Here is an 18,213-nt window from a genome sequence, read left to right as displayed (position 1 = left end):
GAGTTTTAACTTGTTGCAACATAAAGATAAAAAAGAATCTGGGAATACAGTTTAGACTTGAGAGCTAAATATTACAACTCAAAATTTCCTACAATGTGAATCTGAGAAACATAAACAAAATCCTGGGATAAAAGGAAGGGAGGGAGGAGTGACAGACACTAAACTTTCTGGATTGTGCTAAAGATAAATGCCAATGTTAAAAGCATCCAATTTAACTTTTAGGTCTTGGTACAAAGACATGAAAATAAAGTATGACTTATTTCGTAAGGTCTATGAAAAAAGATCTAATTTATAAAGCTCTCACAGTAAGCAAGTTGTTCAAGAAAACATAAGAAGGAATGAAATCTATAAAAAAAATTACTGCCAAATCTTATCTGGTAAACTTTAAGTTCATGCTATTTCCTTGGAATAGCAAGGTATATGATATTTTCTTGACTAAAAAAAACTTCAGCAAATCGTAGTATCTCAAAAATAATAAAGTAAAAGCAAGCATCATACACTACTTGATTCCAATTCAGTTCTTGCTGAAAACATTTTAATATAAAGCCTCTTACTTTATTATAACCAAGCCCACTGGGATGACACTGTTAGTCTAAAGGGAATTATCTGATAAAGCTCCTAGAAAAACAAAATGTTTTAATAACAGTACTTATGGCCGAAGTTCTTTCATTGAAAAAATACATCATACAGAAAGAACATCAGATCACACGCAATGAAGTACAGTTATAAAGAGTATGAATATTCTTAGCCCTAAAGAATAGCTGGGTGCTGCTTTTTGTCATTGTCTTCCTGATAGAGCACACAAGCCTCACTGCATCATGGGGTGTTACTTCCATAACCTGAAACTGATTCTAGAGTCAGCCACTCTGCTGATACCCTTACATGTGAAGTCAGGACTGGGCCACAACTATATGCACTTTAGAAGCACTGCCTCTCTTACTTCTGGGTTGATGCAAATATTCTTCCCAGGAACTCCCATGGTATGATCTTGGCTTCTGAACATTGCCCAAGACAGTAGCAATTTGTGTAGTCTTTATAATAGGTCTACTTGTAGTAAAATTTTAATACAACAACAAAATTCTATGAAGTTTTACTTAAATCAAAGATTATGGTAAAAGCCATGTGAAATCAATGTGGATACAGATGCCATATGGAGTAGTGCAAGCTTGGTGGTTAAAGGTTATGGCTATGTGGTAAGAGAAAAGTGAGATAAAATCCTGGTCCTGCCACTTATGAACTGTATGGTCTTGAATATGTTTGCTGAGTCCTGATCTGGAAAATGAAGGCTGTAATATCTACCTCTAACAGAATTATCCCAGAGATTTTTAGTCCAGTACCAAGCTCAATGACAGTAACTAAAGCTACTAATAATTTATGATTAATACTATGAATAGTTTATTCTCCTTTCATTCATTTTATTTCATCATTTAATGGTCACCCAAAGTCCTTAAGGATCCTGGTCTAAGTAACTGGGGCTGTACGTAATCTAGGCGTCAAGTCAGGAACAGGATCAAAAGGGAGAGGAAACTTCCCAACCTCCTCAATTACACAGAACTCATCCTTTAGGATTTCAGTATGATCTCCTTGCAAAAAGGTTATTATAAAGTTCTAAACAGTTCAGAAGTAGGATATCCCATGATCAAGGTTACTCTTGCCTTCAGCCTATTTATGTCATGTTTTAGGTTCTCTATGAACCTGTCTGCCATATATGAGCATCACATGGCTCTGTTGGAGAAATTTAGGGTTAAAACTCTGGTTTATACTATTCCAAATCGTACTGTTCCAAATGAAGCAGAATTAATGGCTTCATTGTTGTTTCATTTTGTTTTGTTTTTTAAGTCAGAGATGCAAGATTAGTTAATATACGATGCACACACAAATATCTAGATATCATGGGAAATAATGCACAATCCCACTTCCCAAAAGATTTTCCTTTGGGGATCTTTTCTTTTTATTCGCTGCAATTGTTCTGTTCTTGCATGATTATGTATTTTTCAAAAAGTGTTCAAAAATTTTAGTATTAAGAAAATAACTTAGAAGTCATTTAGTGCAGGATAATAAACAGTCATTAACAACATAAGGCCACAGGTTTTCTTGGTCCTATAATTCTCTGAATATCCAGAACTCTTGAGAAATTGCCTTAAGTACCTGAGTTCTGTTAAGTAGTAGAGGAATTTCCTGCCCTCTTTTAACATATATAAATATATAATCACCTATCATGTAATCTTCTTTTAACAAACTCATGTTAATTTTTGTTATTCCATGATGTAAACAGAGTGCTGCCTTACAGATCTAACACAGTGTTCAGGGCTAACTAACCCTACAATAATTGGCTCTCAATTGCTGTTTCATGAGCTTGTGTGTTAGCTTCCTGAAATTTGGCTTTCTCTTCTTTTTTTTGGTTGCTGAGGTCTGTGACCATAACAACATTCTCACTCCTTTTTTTTCTACTTCTGCTTACATTTGGAAACCAGTTATCAAAGTATGTGGAAAGAAAAAGTAACAATACTGAGTTTTTAGTTTAGTTGTTTTTTTTTTTTTAAACAAACATACTAGCTTATTCCCAGCTTCTGGAAATAAACCACGTTATAGCACTTTCTATACTGTAAAACACTAAATAAATCAATATTATAATTACCTGTGCTAACATTTTGGACTAGGAATATTACTAGATAGGTAAAAAGCCACATAATGAGAGTATTCTGAACATGAGTTTAACTCATGGAGCACTTATTATTCCTTACCATACTCTGCTAAATGGGAAACCTGAGGCATTAAGTAGTTTACAAATTAAACAGAACATTAATGTGACTGCTATACTACAAAGTTTAATTTTTTTGACCAAAACTTATTTTTCAACTCTTTTAATTTCAATGCTAAAGGAAAAAAATATCTGACATTACTGAGCACTTATCCTCTTCTAAGTGATTTACATGTTTTAACTCATGTTTTAATGATCACAATGAAACCTCTGAGGTGAGTATTATTTTTACCCCCATTTTGCAGATGAGGGAACTGAGGTACAGGCTAGCTGGGTAACTTCTTAAGGTTATACAGCTTATAAATGTCAGTACTGAGTCATGAAACCAATTTGGCTTTGTTAAAAATGCTGCCTCACCCCAAAAAGTTGGTGACTGATTACTTTTTATGTCTGGAAACCCAAGCTACTTACATGTAGTATTATCACATACCATTTGTCCAATTATTCCTGGGAAAACCAACCATTCACTAAGTTCATTAAATTATAAAAACTTAGATAAAAGGCTACTCATTGAAACTTTATTTACATGTAAGTAGTGTGAAGTATGAAGGCAATTTCTCTTGAAGAAAAAATGTTCCCCTTGTCGTTCTGACCATGTGTCAGGCCAATTTTAAATAACAGCTTTTGGACAGGTTACAGAAAAGAAAATTGAAAGCCCACTGGGATTGAGTGGTTGCCAAAATATGCTGTTACTATGGACATTTAAGAGTCATCAGTTTCCTCAAATGTATGAGATGAGCGGACTAAAATGTCCTCAAGATCTAGCTGTTGAGTTCTATGAATTGTTGAGTTCTGTGAATCTAGAAACAGAAGGTAAAGGGTCTCTGAAAACATACCTTGAGTATTCTTGAGGATATGGGGAGGAGTACCAGGTGTGAATCTCATACTTCCCAAACTCAATGACAGAGGGACAGCGGACTTGTGGATCAGGGGGACCAGTCACTCCAACTTTCTGTACAGTCGAAAAATATATCACAAAAGTCAGCTAAATGAAATCTACTAAGATATTTTAAAAAGCTGAAATTAAATGTTGTCTTCTCGGGATTCAGAACAACAACAACAACAAAAAAAAGCCAGGAATGAACTAACAAGTTTTGAAATAAGCTGTATTATTTTTTTGTAAATAGGGTATTCAAGCGGAGAACAAAAAATACTAATAAATCTTTTAGAACCAAATGCAACTGGTGTCACTGCATTTTCCATATTTAATAAGACTGCGAATATTTTCCACAATTAAACTCACTCCCTTAATGACTTAGTTGTTAAAAGAGAAGCTGCTGGCATTTGGGGATGTAAGACAAAGAGTAATTTTTAACAAGGAAGGAGAAGGAGCTCTGAACACTTGCCAAGGTCATACACACACTGCCTCACCAGACAACAGAAACAACCCACTGAACATGTGAGCACATTGAGAAAAGAGTGACTTTCTGGTTTGGGAAAGTATGTAATATTAAAAGAACATAACAAAACAAGTATCGAAAGAGTCTTCAATTCATTTTACACTGCCCCTAAAATTCCCTTCATTAGTAGCTCTTTATAGATTTAATCAACAACAAAATGCTGTTATACACATACTGTTACCCCTTTTATCTACCTTCTGTTTATAATGAAAACAATCTCTATGCCCCCATCTCTGCAATAACCTGAACTACATTATCTGAAAGAAGAATTTGTAAAGCCTTTATGACTTCCATGCCCGCATTTTAAATATAAACCACTGCTGCTGACTACAAAGATCAGGTTTTAAAACCTTATATTCAAGAGCAATTTGATTTGCTCTATAACCAATAGAGGAAAATATTCATACACATATATATGTATATGGGTCAGTATATTATGCATATAACATACTGTATATTAATGGATATACTGTAATATATTGTAATATAATGGATATTCTATAAACATTAAGACTTAGCACTGGGGTGCCTGAATGGCTCAGCTGGTTAAGTATCCACTCTTGGTTTTGGCTCAGGTCATGATCTCAGATTGTGGGACTGAGCTCCACATAGAGCTCCATGTTCAGCTCAGAGTCTGCTTGTCCTACTCCCTTGCCCTCTGCCTCCTCCCCCACTCTCTCTTAAATAAATAAATAAAATCTTAAAAAAAAAAAAAAAAAAAAACCACTGACTTAAGAAAAAGAATTTAGTCTAATCAAATACAGTATTAATAACCTTTCATCAAAAGAATATCCAATATTATCCTTCAACTTTATGCTTTAAAAACTAGAGAAATTTATTTAAAGTCTCTTGTTGGAGCCCACAGATACACACAGCCCCAGACTCCCCTACACACTGACTTAACAGAAAAGATATTTTTATTCACTGTTTTATGTAAATTCATAGGAAGAAGCCTCTTCACTACAACTAACAGGAGAACTCTCCCCAGCCTTTCTAATTATTCTCTTTTATAAAAAGGCCAAGGGACTTATCTGAGGTTTCATACTGGAAGACAGCCAGGAAAAACCTCAACCTCTTCCTTAGCCATCTAGAAACAAAAGACAATCATTTTCAGTTGGATCAATTGTGTTATGACACCAAGGAGTACTGGGGCTCTTCCAAATGCAAAAATCATTAAAAACAAACACACACAAGACAAGGTTAAAATAAATTTTTTCATTTCTCGAAACCAAATTAAAACTTCGTAAAAAGGCTATAAAAACAGGTTTTTTAAACTACATTCCGGAATCAAGTACTCTAGTTCATAAAGCAGATCTTTTAACCTACCTTCAAAGCTCAAAATAACAAGATCAATAGTATAGAAAGTATCAGAATAACCAAGTAACAGAAAACAACTTCCTGAGCCAAGGATTAGATAAAAAGCACAGAGGCTGAAAAGATGCACCTGCTGAGGCACTGCCTGTTGTTTGAGAGCTTTCCCATCAGCTGCTCGTCGCTCTTCCAGGTGGATGCCTGATGTAAAAGTGGATATCCAATTCCAGTATAACTGTTTGCACATCACCGCAACTAAGACAGTCTGTAAAACTAGATTCACAGTAGGCTTCCCCACTGCGTTTACCTATCCTCACCTTTTTGCACTGTGAAATGGCTGGCACATGCGCGCATCCACCTCTGTCCTCCACCACCATCTCCAACTCCCTTATGAGAGCCTCAAGAGCCTGTGTATTTCCGTTTACTAAGGTTTACAAGTTAACAAGGCTCTCTGCAGTGAGGAAGCAACAGCTGCATCCAAACCACTCATTAACTCAGTCCTTGCCAGAATCAAACTGTAAAATCACAAGGACGGGGCAACAGGGTGGCTCAGTCAGTTAAGCATCTGCCTTCAGCTCAGATGGTGATCTCAAGGTCCTGGGATCAAGTCCCGTGGCAGGCTTCTTGCTTGGTGGGGAGTCTGCTTCTGCCTCTGCCACCCCGCTTACCCCCTCGCTTGTGCTCTCTCTCTCTCCGTCTGTCTCAAATAAATAAAATTAAAAAAAAAAAAATCTGAATGACAAGGTTAGCTTTGCTAGGTTTTATTTTTAAATTTTGCCAAAATACTCTCATTAAACATGCAGCTTTCGGGGTGCCTGGGTGGCTCAGTGGGTTATGGCCTCTGCCTTCAGCTCAGGTCATGATCCCAGAGTCCTGGTAGCGAGTCCTGCATCGGGCTCTCTGCTCAGTGGGGAGCCTGCTTCCTCCTCTCTCTGCCTCTCTCTCTGCTTACTTGTGATCTCTTGTCTGTCAACTAAATAAAATCTTTAAAAAACAACAACAACAACAACAAAACATGCAGCTTTCTAGAGGTACCTGGGTGGCTTAAAGGGTTGAGCCTCTGCCTTCAGCTTGGTCATGGTCTCAGGGTCCGGGGATTGAGCCTCACACATCGGGCTCTCTGCTCAGCAGGAAGCCTGCTTCCCCCTCTCTGTCTACCTCTGCCTACTTGCGATCTCTTTGTGTCAAATAAATAAATAAAATCTTTAAAAAAATGCAGCTTTCTAAAGCAGCAGCTATCTAACATAATTAAGAACACAGGGGCACCTGGGTGGCTCAGTGGGTTAAGCATCTGCCTTCAGCTTAGGGCATGATCCTGGGATCAAGCCCCATAATGGGCTCCCTGCTCAGCAGGGAGTCTATTTCTCTCTCTCTCCCTCCCTCTGCCCCCTCCCCCCCCTCTATTCTCTCTCTCTCAAATAAATAAAATCTTAAAACACACACACACAAATTTTTTTAAACTAGAATTCTGCCACCTTGTGCCTCCTTTTCATTTGAATATGCCAACATTTTTTTTTAAATATGACCATGTATGGATCCTTTTTTTTTTTTAAGATTTTATTTATTTATTTGACAGACAGAGATCACAAGCAGGCAGAGAGGCAGGCAGAGAAGAGATGGGGAGGCAGGCTCCCTGCTGAGCAGAGAACCCGATGTGGTGCTCAATCCCAGGACCCTGGGATCATGACCTGAGTGGAAGGCAGAGGCTTAAGCCCACTGAGCCACCCAGGCGCCCCTGAATATGCCAACATTTTGAAAAGATGACATACATCCCGAGTCAGAACGGACCTTTCAATCTAAGAAAGTTAAGGGTGGGGGGCACTAAATGCCCTAGTAATTGGTATAAACCAAAAGGTAAGTTTAAATATGCCTATGCTAGATAATAAAACTTTAATTACTAGCATTTTATAAGAAAAGATTATTACTCTTCTGCAAAATCTCCACCTCCACCAAATGACTCTAATTCTAATTTCCAATATACAGAAGGAATTCTTGCAGTACCGTCCAAGTCCAGATCTGGTACAAACATGAAAATTACAACTGATCTACAACTGATATATAGTTCCTCTCTCTTTCTCTTGCCTTCCATCAGATAGCTCCCCCTCAACTTTCCCTTTCCATTCCCCATGGAGGAATGGCATTTTGAAGTGGGAGTAGAGGGGAGGAGTGTACCCTTATTATTAGTATGAGCATGTGAAGTGTACGGAAAAGAGAGGTCTTTCTGGTATTTGAACATTTTCCTATAGAAACACTGTAATAAAAAATAATTTCGTTCATTAGGGATTAGAAGCTGCATGATGAAAGAGAGATGTAAGAATGAGTTTCAAGTGCTCCAAAATGGAGGGAGCATGAACTTAGAAGAATAAAAACAATCAGCATTTGTGGTGCCAATACTGTCCCACACTCTACGCTTTATACGGTCAGTCCGTTCCTTAAAGTAGAAAACAATATGCCCACTTCACAGATGGGAAAAAAGGCTCAGAGAAATCAAGAGCCAAAAAATTTCAGGAAAGGGGGCGCTTGGGTGGCTCAGTGGGTTAGGTCTCTGCCTTTGGCTCAGGTCGTGGTCTCAGGGTCCTGGGATCGAGCCACACATCAGGCTCTCTGCTCAGCAGGGAGCCTGCTTCCCCCCACCCCCCACCTGCCTCTCTGCCTACTTGTAATCTCTGTCAAATAAATACATAAAATCTTTTTTTAAAAAAATTTCAGGAAAGGGACATCAATAGTGAAGAATAAAGACAGAAAAGAACAAAATGGGAGTGGTCAAATACGAAGTACCTACTTCCCTCGATTAATGTTCTGAGTTTTAAGTTTTTTTGAATTGGAATTTAGTTTTCCTAAGAAGTGAAGCTACAAGTTCACAGGCTCTTATCCAAAACCCTTCGAAAAGAATGTGCTTTAGAAGCTTGATTTTTTTTTTTTTTGATGTTAGCGAAGTATTACATATGTATTTGAAATCAACAGCCCCAGTAGGATTTGGGGCAACACTCCATAATCAGATACACTAATATTTCTTTAGCAGAGCACATGAACATTCATATTAAATGGGATAAATAAAGAGTATGTATAGTTTCATGTCAGTTCATGCCATGGTTCGCCAAAAATTCTGTTTAGGTAAGTGAGATCTTACTGTAGAATGAGTTATATATACTTTTTTCATTCTCCAAAGAGGATATACAGATGGCCAATAAGCACATGAAAAGAAAATGACTAATCATTAGGGAAATGCAAATGCAAACCACAATGAAATATACCACACCACACCTAGTAGAATGGATACTATCAAAAAAACAGAGAATAACAAGCATCTGGAAAGGATGTGCAAAAATTGGAATCCTTGCGCAGTCCTGGTGAAAATGTAAAATGCTGCAGGCTTGGTGGAAAACAGTTTGGCAGTTTCTCAAAAAATTAAACAGAACTTCCATATGAGCCAACAATATATAAAAGAATTGAAAGCAGGGACTCAAAACAGGTATTTGCCCATCCATCTTCACAGCAGCATTATTCAAAATAGTCAAAACGTAAAAGCAACTTAGGTGTCCATCAGATGAATGGATAAACATCCATGGTATATATACCAAGTGATACACATATAAATTCTGGTAAGGGAATTCTGAATGAACCTGGAAGAACCTTAAAGAAATTCTGCTAATTAAAGTAAGCCACATACATAAGGGTAAGTATTTTATGATTCCACTGAGGCCTACCTATGGAGTTAAATTCAAAGACAAAAAGTAGAATAGTGATTGCCAGGGGCTAGAAGAAGGAGAAAAGGGAAATTATGGTGTAATGGGTACAGAGTTTCAGTATGGGAAGACAAAAAATTCTGGAGATGGATGGTGGTGATGGCTGCACAACAATGTGTACACGTACTTCATGTGATTGGACTGTATTCTTAAAACAGTTAAGATGGTAAATTTTATGTTATTTTTATTTTATCACGGTAATATTTCATTACATTTTTAGGAGTCTGGATCTCAGAATTGCAGATATGATTACAGACTAATTCCTGTCTCTTTCTTCCCCCATGCCTTTTTTGTTCATCTACACTCAGGTATCTCCCTTGCTTTACCATTACATACTGATAAAGTCCACAATTTTATCTTCAGCCTTATTACCCTTTCTCACCACAGGACCTCTAATCCAGTGACCCTACCAGTTTTTCTCTCTCTGTATGCCCTCTTTTCTCCTAAACCGTCTTAGATTCCAAGGTCTTTTACTGTACCTCATCTTTGCATGTATCTTTATCTTCCCTTCCTTTCCCCTGATGCAACAACAAAATCCCAACTCTGGTTAAATTCACTTCTCCACATAATCCAACATCTGAATACGGTTAGAGGAAAAACACAGAATCACACTGACTGTTCTCAATTTGTAATTCTTTATTACCAACCTCAAATGGGCCCTTTGATGCTTCTCTAACTCCATTCACTCTCCCATTTTCCTTAAAAATTACTTCATACTTTCTATCTCCTCAAGCCTCCAACACCTCTAAGCTTATCTTCACTTCCAATCAAGCTTTTGCTTTCTACTACACTAGAAAACTAAGAAGCAGTCAAAAGAGAACTTCCACAACTTTCCAAAGCCACATCTGCATGTCTACCCTCTGTGCCCACAGAGCCTGTCATTCCTTAATACTAGAACTCAACTGTCTGTGCTCCCATCTAAAGCCAGTGCTCCACCTGCATACTGGACAATTTCCCCTTCCCCCCTTTCATCAGCAGGTTTCTCTCCACTGATCATTGCTATCAGCATATAAACAACTGTTATTTATTTCTTCCGTATTTCAAAAAATGGGTACGTTCTTTTGCCCTCACATCTTCATCCAACTATTATTCTCTTTCTCTGTTCCCCTTCATTGCAAACTACCTCAAAAGAGTAGTCCCATATTACTCCTATAACCAATTTCTTTTCTTCCATTCCTCTTTGAATGAGCTCCAATTATATTTTCATCTTCCCCTTCCCTCATGGAAAATGCTTCTCAAGCTGACCTCCATGTTCCTAAATCTGATGGTCAATTTTCAGTCCTTAATTTACTTGACTTATTTGTTGATCTGATGGACCAAAACTCACGATGTCTCTCATATTTATAGTTGTCATTTATCCCTCAAGGCTCAATTTAATGTTATTTATTCTTCCCGGTAAGCCCTCATTCTCTCCATTTACCTAAATCTGAATCATCCCTTAAGCCAGTTTCTTCTGTAATGTGCAAAATTTTCAATTCCTTCCTTCTTGAAATTTTTTTCCCCACTTCATTTGTAAAGAACCAATATCTCCAAGATTTCCCTCTTCCACTGGCCATACCTTCTCCTTTCTCCAATCCCTAAAACCTGGAGTACCTCAGGAGTTCTCAGAGCTCTGCCCTTTCCTTTGATGATCTCATCTAGTCTCCTTCCCTTTAGTACCAGCAACTTACTAACAAGCTCTACATAAATTTTCAGCCCAGACTTACACTTCGAACTCCAGACACATCTACCCCACTGTCTACTCGACATCTCCTCTTCTGAATACCTTCTAATCTTAAATTTAACTTGTTCAAAAATCAAACTTCTGATCTTTTTTTCCTGCCTACTGTATCTTCTCCACCTTCACTTGGGTCCTAGGCACTTTTCATTCTGATTACTGTGATCATTGGACTGGGAGATGTCCATGTTCAGGTCCTACTCAATTCACTGCTCACCGTATCACCAAAGCTGAGCTTCTAAGCACAAATACAATTACATCACTCTTTTTAAAGTCTTCAATAGCTCCTCAAGAGCTATTTAACTATTGGAAAGAACTCCTGTAACCAAAAAAATCAAGCACAAACTTCTTAATATCAACCATGGGACCTATGTGACCGGGTCCATACTTATAATTTCAATCTCATCTCTTACTTGAACTCCAGCCAAACTATTGCATGCAGCTCCAAGGGCTCAATAAGCTTTCTCAAACCCGAAATGTTCTTTTTGAAATGCCTTCCTCTTCTTGCCCAATCATAAGTTCTTACTCATTTCCTCAACAGCCTGTTCAAATATCACCTCTTCTATAAAGACTCCACTAACATCCCTGGACAGATGCCTTCCTGTTCATTCTCACTTCATCTCATGTATATTTCTATGGTAGCATGACAGCATGAACTAGAAATTAAGAGTTAAGGATCTGGAGTCAGACTGCATGGGGTTCAAATACTGATTCTGGTATTAACAACTATATGACTCTAGGTAAGACAATCTTTCTAAAGCTTCATTTCTTCATCTGTAAAACAGCAACAAGTAACAGGGTTGTACTAAAAACAAACAAACAAAACAAAACAAAACAAAAAAAACAACCCTGATATATAATGCTATATGTAGTACCTGACACACAGTAAAAGGGTATCTATTAGTAACCACATGGCTTTGTTTACCTATGTCTCTTCAACTGGAGAACAGGGACAGATTTTCTATTTACCTAAGTATTTCTAGCACCTGGCACCAAGATAGCCAGCAGAAACTCACATTTATCTAGTGCTCATTATATGAATGACACACTGAGCACTTTGCAAATATCAGCTTCTTGAATGAAATATCACTCAGTCCCTTCAACGAATCTATGAAGTAAGATCACGCAGCAGAGGCTATTTCTAGTACCTAGGTTCTTAACCACAACCTTAATAAATACTCAGTAAAAATGTGCTAAACTGTCAAACCAATGAACTCAAAATACATGTAACTAGCCTTTAACATGTGACTTGTAATTAATGGGTAGATGCCCAAGACACTAAAACAATCTCCCACTCCCCATCTCTAATTTCACCAGTACCAAAGAGAAATCATCCCAACAACAAAAAAGCAGTCACAGGAATACCTTTAAATCCTGGAATGCCAAGACTAATGTCCCCTCTTGCTCCCCGCCCTTTTTTAAGGTGGGGGCGTGTTATGGATAGGGAGACAGCATCTTAAATAGTCTCCACACCCAGCTCAGAGCCTGACCTGGACTCAATCTCACAACCCTGATCAAGACCTGAGCTGCAATTAAGAGGTAGATGCTTAACCAACTGAGCCACCAAGGTGTCCCCCCTTCAACTACCAGCTTTTAAAGTCCTCCAAAATTCAGCCCTATACTAGTTATTCAATATATTTCTTACCATTGCCCAACAAAAATTCACTCTGTTTTATCTACCAAAACTAAACACAAACAGTTCTTGCTTTATATGGTGCCATTAACTCAAACTTGTGAATATCTAAACTGAGATCAAATCCCACTCACTAGAGAAATGTATAAAGAATGGACATGATTCTACTAGGCACATGTTTCCATTAACACAGTACTATGCAAAGCAAGGACTATCTGTACTATGACACCTTTATGGGCAACTACTGTGTTTTCTACATCATCTCCAAAATATGACTTGCATATATTAGGCCCTCAAGTATTTGTTGATCTGATGGACCAAAACTCATGATGTCTCTCATATTTATAGTTGTCATTTATCCCTCAAGGCTCAATTTAATGTTATTTATTCTTCCCGGTAAGCCCTCATTCTCTCCATTTACCTAAATCTGAATCATCCTTTAAGCCAGTTTCTTCTGTAATCATCTCATATCATACCAACTCTTACTAATCTTAGTATTCTCTGACCATATAGGAACAATCTGTATCATTTAATACATCAGTGACTTACATTAATTCGTATTCTTATGTCACTGTTTGTGGTTTATCTTCTATGTACTTTTCCCTACTTGGCTTTAGTACATGCCTTATGATTTTGATGCCTCTATAACTTTTTTTTTTAACAGTGTAATGCAGGATGTTACTGTGATTAAAAGGGCATAAGATGTGAAGCTACACAGGCCTGAGTTCAAATCCCGCTTCTGCCATTACTAGTTATGTAACTTCAAGAAAGTCATGCAACTAAAAGTCTTGATTTCCTCATATAAAATGGCATTAACAATCCTTACCTCATAGGATTAGGGAAGTTACTGAATCTAGTTTATTCCATTTTAATAACTGTTCAATTCTTTATGTAAAGAAAAATTATTTTAACAGCCCACACAGATTTTAAAAATGCTGTTAATTTTCTACAACCATACCAAGAAAAAAAAAAAAAGCAATCAAATTCTTGAATTAAAAAGCATTAAAATTAGTATGGAAATACAACATGCTGTTTGCTGATATTTTTGTAAAAATCATTGTATATATTTCAAAAAGGCTATTATGTTCCAATGGAATGAGCTGAATACAAATGCTTCTTTCTGGTGATGGAACTTTACTTACTGAACTTTACTTACTGAATTTCAGTATCCTTAAGGGTTTTGTGTTATGATCAAAACAAAAAGAAAATGCTGTATAAAAATACCAAACTTCAGCAACTATTAATACTCAGATCATATAGCTCTTAACAAAAAGCATCTTGTGCTAATTAGCCCTGCTCAACTATGTACAGAGCAAATTGTTCAAGTATTGGATTTGAAAATAACTGCTTATGTTTAACAGAACTAATGATGTAAACAATGTATTATGAAAAGCTAAATTAAACATTATAACTATGTAGAAAATATAGACTTATGTATAATCAAAATGCTGAGAATTTTTATATGGCATTGTATGAAGGGAGTTTGAATGTTAATAAACATGTTTCCCACTTTAAAAAAAAAAAAAAATGATGGTGATGGAACTTTTAAGAAAAACCATTTCCTCCAGGCCCGCAAGATTACTGCTGGAAAAAAACTCCAAAACAAAAGCCTATACTACTAATTTCTCATACTTCTATTTTTCTTTTCAGAGGTGGTGCTTTTAGTGAATGTATTCATTGTACAGCTAATAAAGAAATATAGTACCAGATAAATGATATTCTTACTCCTGAAATTTAAAAAAAAATCAAAACCAATTAATAGATGTTCCTTAATAAACATTTCAATAATTCTTGACTCAGAGGTGCCTGGATGACTCAGCTGGTTAAAGCCTCTGCCTTTGGCTCAGATCCTGCATCGGGCTCTCTGCTAGGCGGGAAGCCTGCTTCCCCCTCTCTCTCTCTCTGCCTGCCTCTCTGCCTACTTGTGATCTCTGTCAAATAAATAAATAAAAATCTTAAAAGAAAAAAAAAGAAAGAATATGAAAAAACAAAAGTTAAAAAAAATAATTCTTAACTCAATTAGATAACACACCATACAAAACTTAATTACTCAATAAAATCACTATAAGCAAACACTGATTTGCTTTTCTTGGCACATTTCTTACTAGACTGTAAGCTCTATGAGAATAAAAACTGTATCTTACTCATAGCCTCTACACCTATCACAGTGCCTAGAACCAAAATGGCATGCAATAAATGATAGGTTGTTGGTTAGATGAATTCCAAACTTAATTCCTGTATCACTTATCTTTTACTAGTACAACTGTAAGATCACCTAAGACCCTGTAATCTCCCTGCAATATTTCTGAAACAAACTTTGAGCGAGCTTCTACTAAGCCATATCTAGTCTCTCAAAAGTTTCTTCATGCATTATCTTTAAAAATATTTTCAAAACATCATATAATCTAACCAATGGTAACTTTCCCAATCAGCCTCAACCGACTGAAGTCAGAGAACCTGGGAGTCAACCCTGGTGTCTCTTGCTCCTTCAAACATATCAAATCTAGGGGCGCCTGGGTGGCTCAGTGGGTTAAGCCTCTACCTTCGGCTCAGGTCATGATCCCAGGGGCCTGGGATCGAGTCCCGCATAGGGCTCTCTGCTCAGCAGGGAGCCTGCTTCTCCTCATCTCTCTCTCTGTCTCTCTGCCTATTTGTGATCTCTCTCTCTGTCAAATAAATAAATAAAATCTTAAAAAAATATATCAAATCTATCACCAAGTTCTGCTGATTCCATCTCTAGAATATATTCTGAATCTGTCCACTTCTCTCCCATTTCCACTGCCGCCTCTAGTCTAAGTGGCTTCTTTTATTTGAATCATTTAAAAAACCTCTAAGTAGGGTTTCTGTATTCCACTCTTGCCTAATTCTAATCCATTCTTCATATAGTGGCCAGGAAAAGAAAAATTTAATGCAAATCGGACTTTGCTATATTTCTTTGCTAAAAATCATTCATTGGTTTCCTACTACAATAAAAAGCCAAATCCTCATTTATGTCCTCAGCCTACCTCTCTAGCTTCATCCTGTGTGACTCTTTTATTCATTGTATTAAAGTTATACTCTAGCTTCATCCTGTGTGACTCTTTTATTCATTGTATTAAAGTTATACTGGTCTCCTTACAGTTCCTCAAATTTACCAAGTTCTTGTATGTCTCAAAACATTTACACAGGCAGTCCCCTTATGTCTGAAACATTCTTCTCTCTAGCACTTTGACCTGCTGAACTTCTACTCATCTTTTAGGTCTCTGTGTAAATTATTACTTCCTTAAGAGAGGAATCCCAACCTCCAGCAATCCAGATCAGGAAGCCCCTGTTATAATCTCTTGATGAATTCTTATTTTCTTCCTACTACCTATCAGTTTGTAATTGAAGATTTATTTATATGACTGTTTATTTATGACTGCTTATTGTTTTATTGTCTCGCTCATAAAACTGAAAGCATCATGAAAATAAAGTCTATGTCTTTTTGTTCACCCTACAGCTCTCACACCATGCCAGGCACATGAATACTAATGAAAGAATCTCATGGAGAAATACCACCACCATAAGAATTTTAGTTCACTGCCAATGAAAATAAGCACAAGTTAGAATTCAAAAGTCTAGCTGTTTATATTCTCACTGCCAGATATACACAGGGACAACCACAAGTTTAATAAAATGCTGGAAAACACACAGTTAACTAGATTACTGTTGATACAAATTTATATCGTCTCCACTGGGCCTCAGCAAGGCTCAGCATCCCTTTTAACTCTTTGTAGTCAATCTTTCTCTTCACACGCTACCATTCTAACTCCTGCCAACCAGACATCTAGACTAAAGAAAGAGCAATCCAGACAGAGGGAGCAGTAAGTACAAAGCCTCCAAGACAGGAGGGTGCCCGGTGTGTCTGAGAAAGAGAAGTCCTGTGGCTGGAGACAAGTGAAAAAGGGCCAGAACAAGGGGAGTAGCCAAAGAAAAAGGCAGCCATGAAATGCTACAGTCTTAATAATAAGGATAAAGACTTTGGTTGTTAAGAATTCTAAGCAAGTGCTTGCTTCAGCAGTGCATGTACTAAAAATTCTAAACAAGACTGAAAGATATTAAAGGTTTTCTGTGCAGAGGAGTGATATGACCCAACTTAAGTTGGAAAATATTTACTCTGGCCCCTGTATAAAGAATACAGACTAAAGAATCGGGTGAGGGACAAAAGTACAAGCAGGGAGATTAGGGATATTACAACAGCCCAATCAAGAGATAATGGTGGCTTGGACTAAGATAGTAAAGGTAGAAATAATCAGTAGTAGTAGTCATATTCTGGATATATTTTGAAGGTGGAACTATTAGAAGTTACTGATGGACTAAATACAGAGTATAAAATAGAAAGAGAGAGAGAAAATCAAGATATCTCCTTTGGACCTGAGCAAGTAAAAGGACAAAAATGCCATTTATTCCCACTCCCCATTAAAAGAAACCAAGATGCCTTAGAGAAATAGCTGTGTCTACAGCTAGAACAGTAAGAGCCAAGACACTATCACTGTGGTCAGAAGGAAGGATGATGATATACACAAATATTGAATCATTAGGTTGCATAGCTGAAACTAACAATGTTTTATGTCAATTACATCCAACTTTTAAAAAGAGTTGAATAAATTGGACATGTCAAAAGGACACAGCTGCTGGCCTGAAGAATCTCTCCTGCCCAAATCTGGAACAATGTCAGCATCAAAATAAATAACACCAACAAATCATAATTCATTAAATAAAAATCTTCAAATCTAAAGGGAATGAATAAAATAAATGGGAAGAAAAAAGGCTCTTCCTTACAGCAGACTACCAATTAGTAAACTTTATGAAAGAAATTATGGAATTAGAAAATCATCTGTTTAGCAACCAACAGAGTAATAGTTTCAGGCAAGAATCACCACTGGGTATTAAATCCAGCAGGTAGAAGTTTGATGAGAAACAGGGTATTACGTGGTTTCAAATGTATTGCCAGAAGATACTTACAAAAGGAAAATAATTTAACAGAGAAAAAATTCCAGCTTAACAAAGGGTTCAGAGTTAACATCACTGAGTAACAGGACACACAAATACTACATACCTCCCGACATCACGCACAGAGGACACATCACCTCTACAGTATTTCTGCCAGAAGTGGATCAACTGATTCTAATCATGGTGGAACAAAAAACAAGCTCAAAGTGATGGACAGTCTCTGAAATAAATGACCTGTGTACTTCAAAAATGTCAAAATCATGGAAGATAAAGACCAAAGAACTGCTCCAGACTATGACGGTTAAAACACATGATTCTAGACTGGAAAAAGAACATTCTAGACTGGATAAAAGAACACTGCCATAAAAGAACATTACTGGTACAACTGACAAAATTTGAATAAAATCTTCAGATTGGATAATACAATTTATCTGTGTTAATTCCCCATTTGACGATCATACTATGATCATGTGCAAGAACATCTTCATTTTTAGGAAATATGCACAAATGAGTAGGAGTAAAAGGGCATTACCATTATGTCGGCAACTTAGAAAAAAAAGTTCCTCAAAAAAGAACAACTACCTCCTCCTTTGAATTCCCACTGAGCTCCATGTAAATTTCTACTATAATATCTATAATACCATTTTTCTCATTGGTAAGAAAAGAAATGTACC

General features: G+C 37.0%; 1 protein-coding gene across 3 annotated transcripts in view; it reads right to left on the bottom strand.

Annotated features, from left to right (window-relative positions):
* KAT6A (lysine acetyltransferase 6A) overlaps positions 1-18,213 on the bottom strand; it is a 109,910-nt gene that overhangs the window by 21,061 nt on the left and 70,636 nt on the right. For all 3 annotated transcript variants that reach the window (XM_045070982.1, XM_045070984.1, XM_045070983.1), the window contains one exon: positions 3,598-3,713. In XM_045070982.1, the coding sequence (XP_044926917.1) occupies positions 3,598-3,713 (116 nt within the window). The remainder of the gene's footprint in view (positions 1-3,597; positions 3,714-18,213) is intronic.

Source organism: Mustela putorius, unplaced genomic scaffold (assembly GCF_011764305.1).
Source record: "Mustela putorius furo isolate JIRA1106 unplaced genomic scaffold, ASM1176430v1.1 tig00003976_pilon_pilon_pilon, whole genome shotgun sequence".
Classification (NCBI taxonomy): Eukaryota; Metazoa; Chordata; class Mammalia; order Carnivora; family Mustelidae; genus Mustela; species Mustela putorius.
The sequence above is the reverse complement of the archived record's forward strand: the minus strand, read 5'-3'. Positions and strand labels throughout refer to the sequence as shown.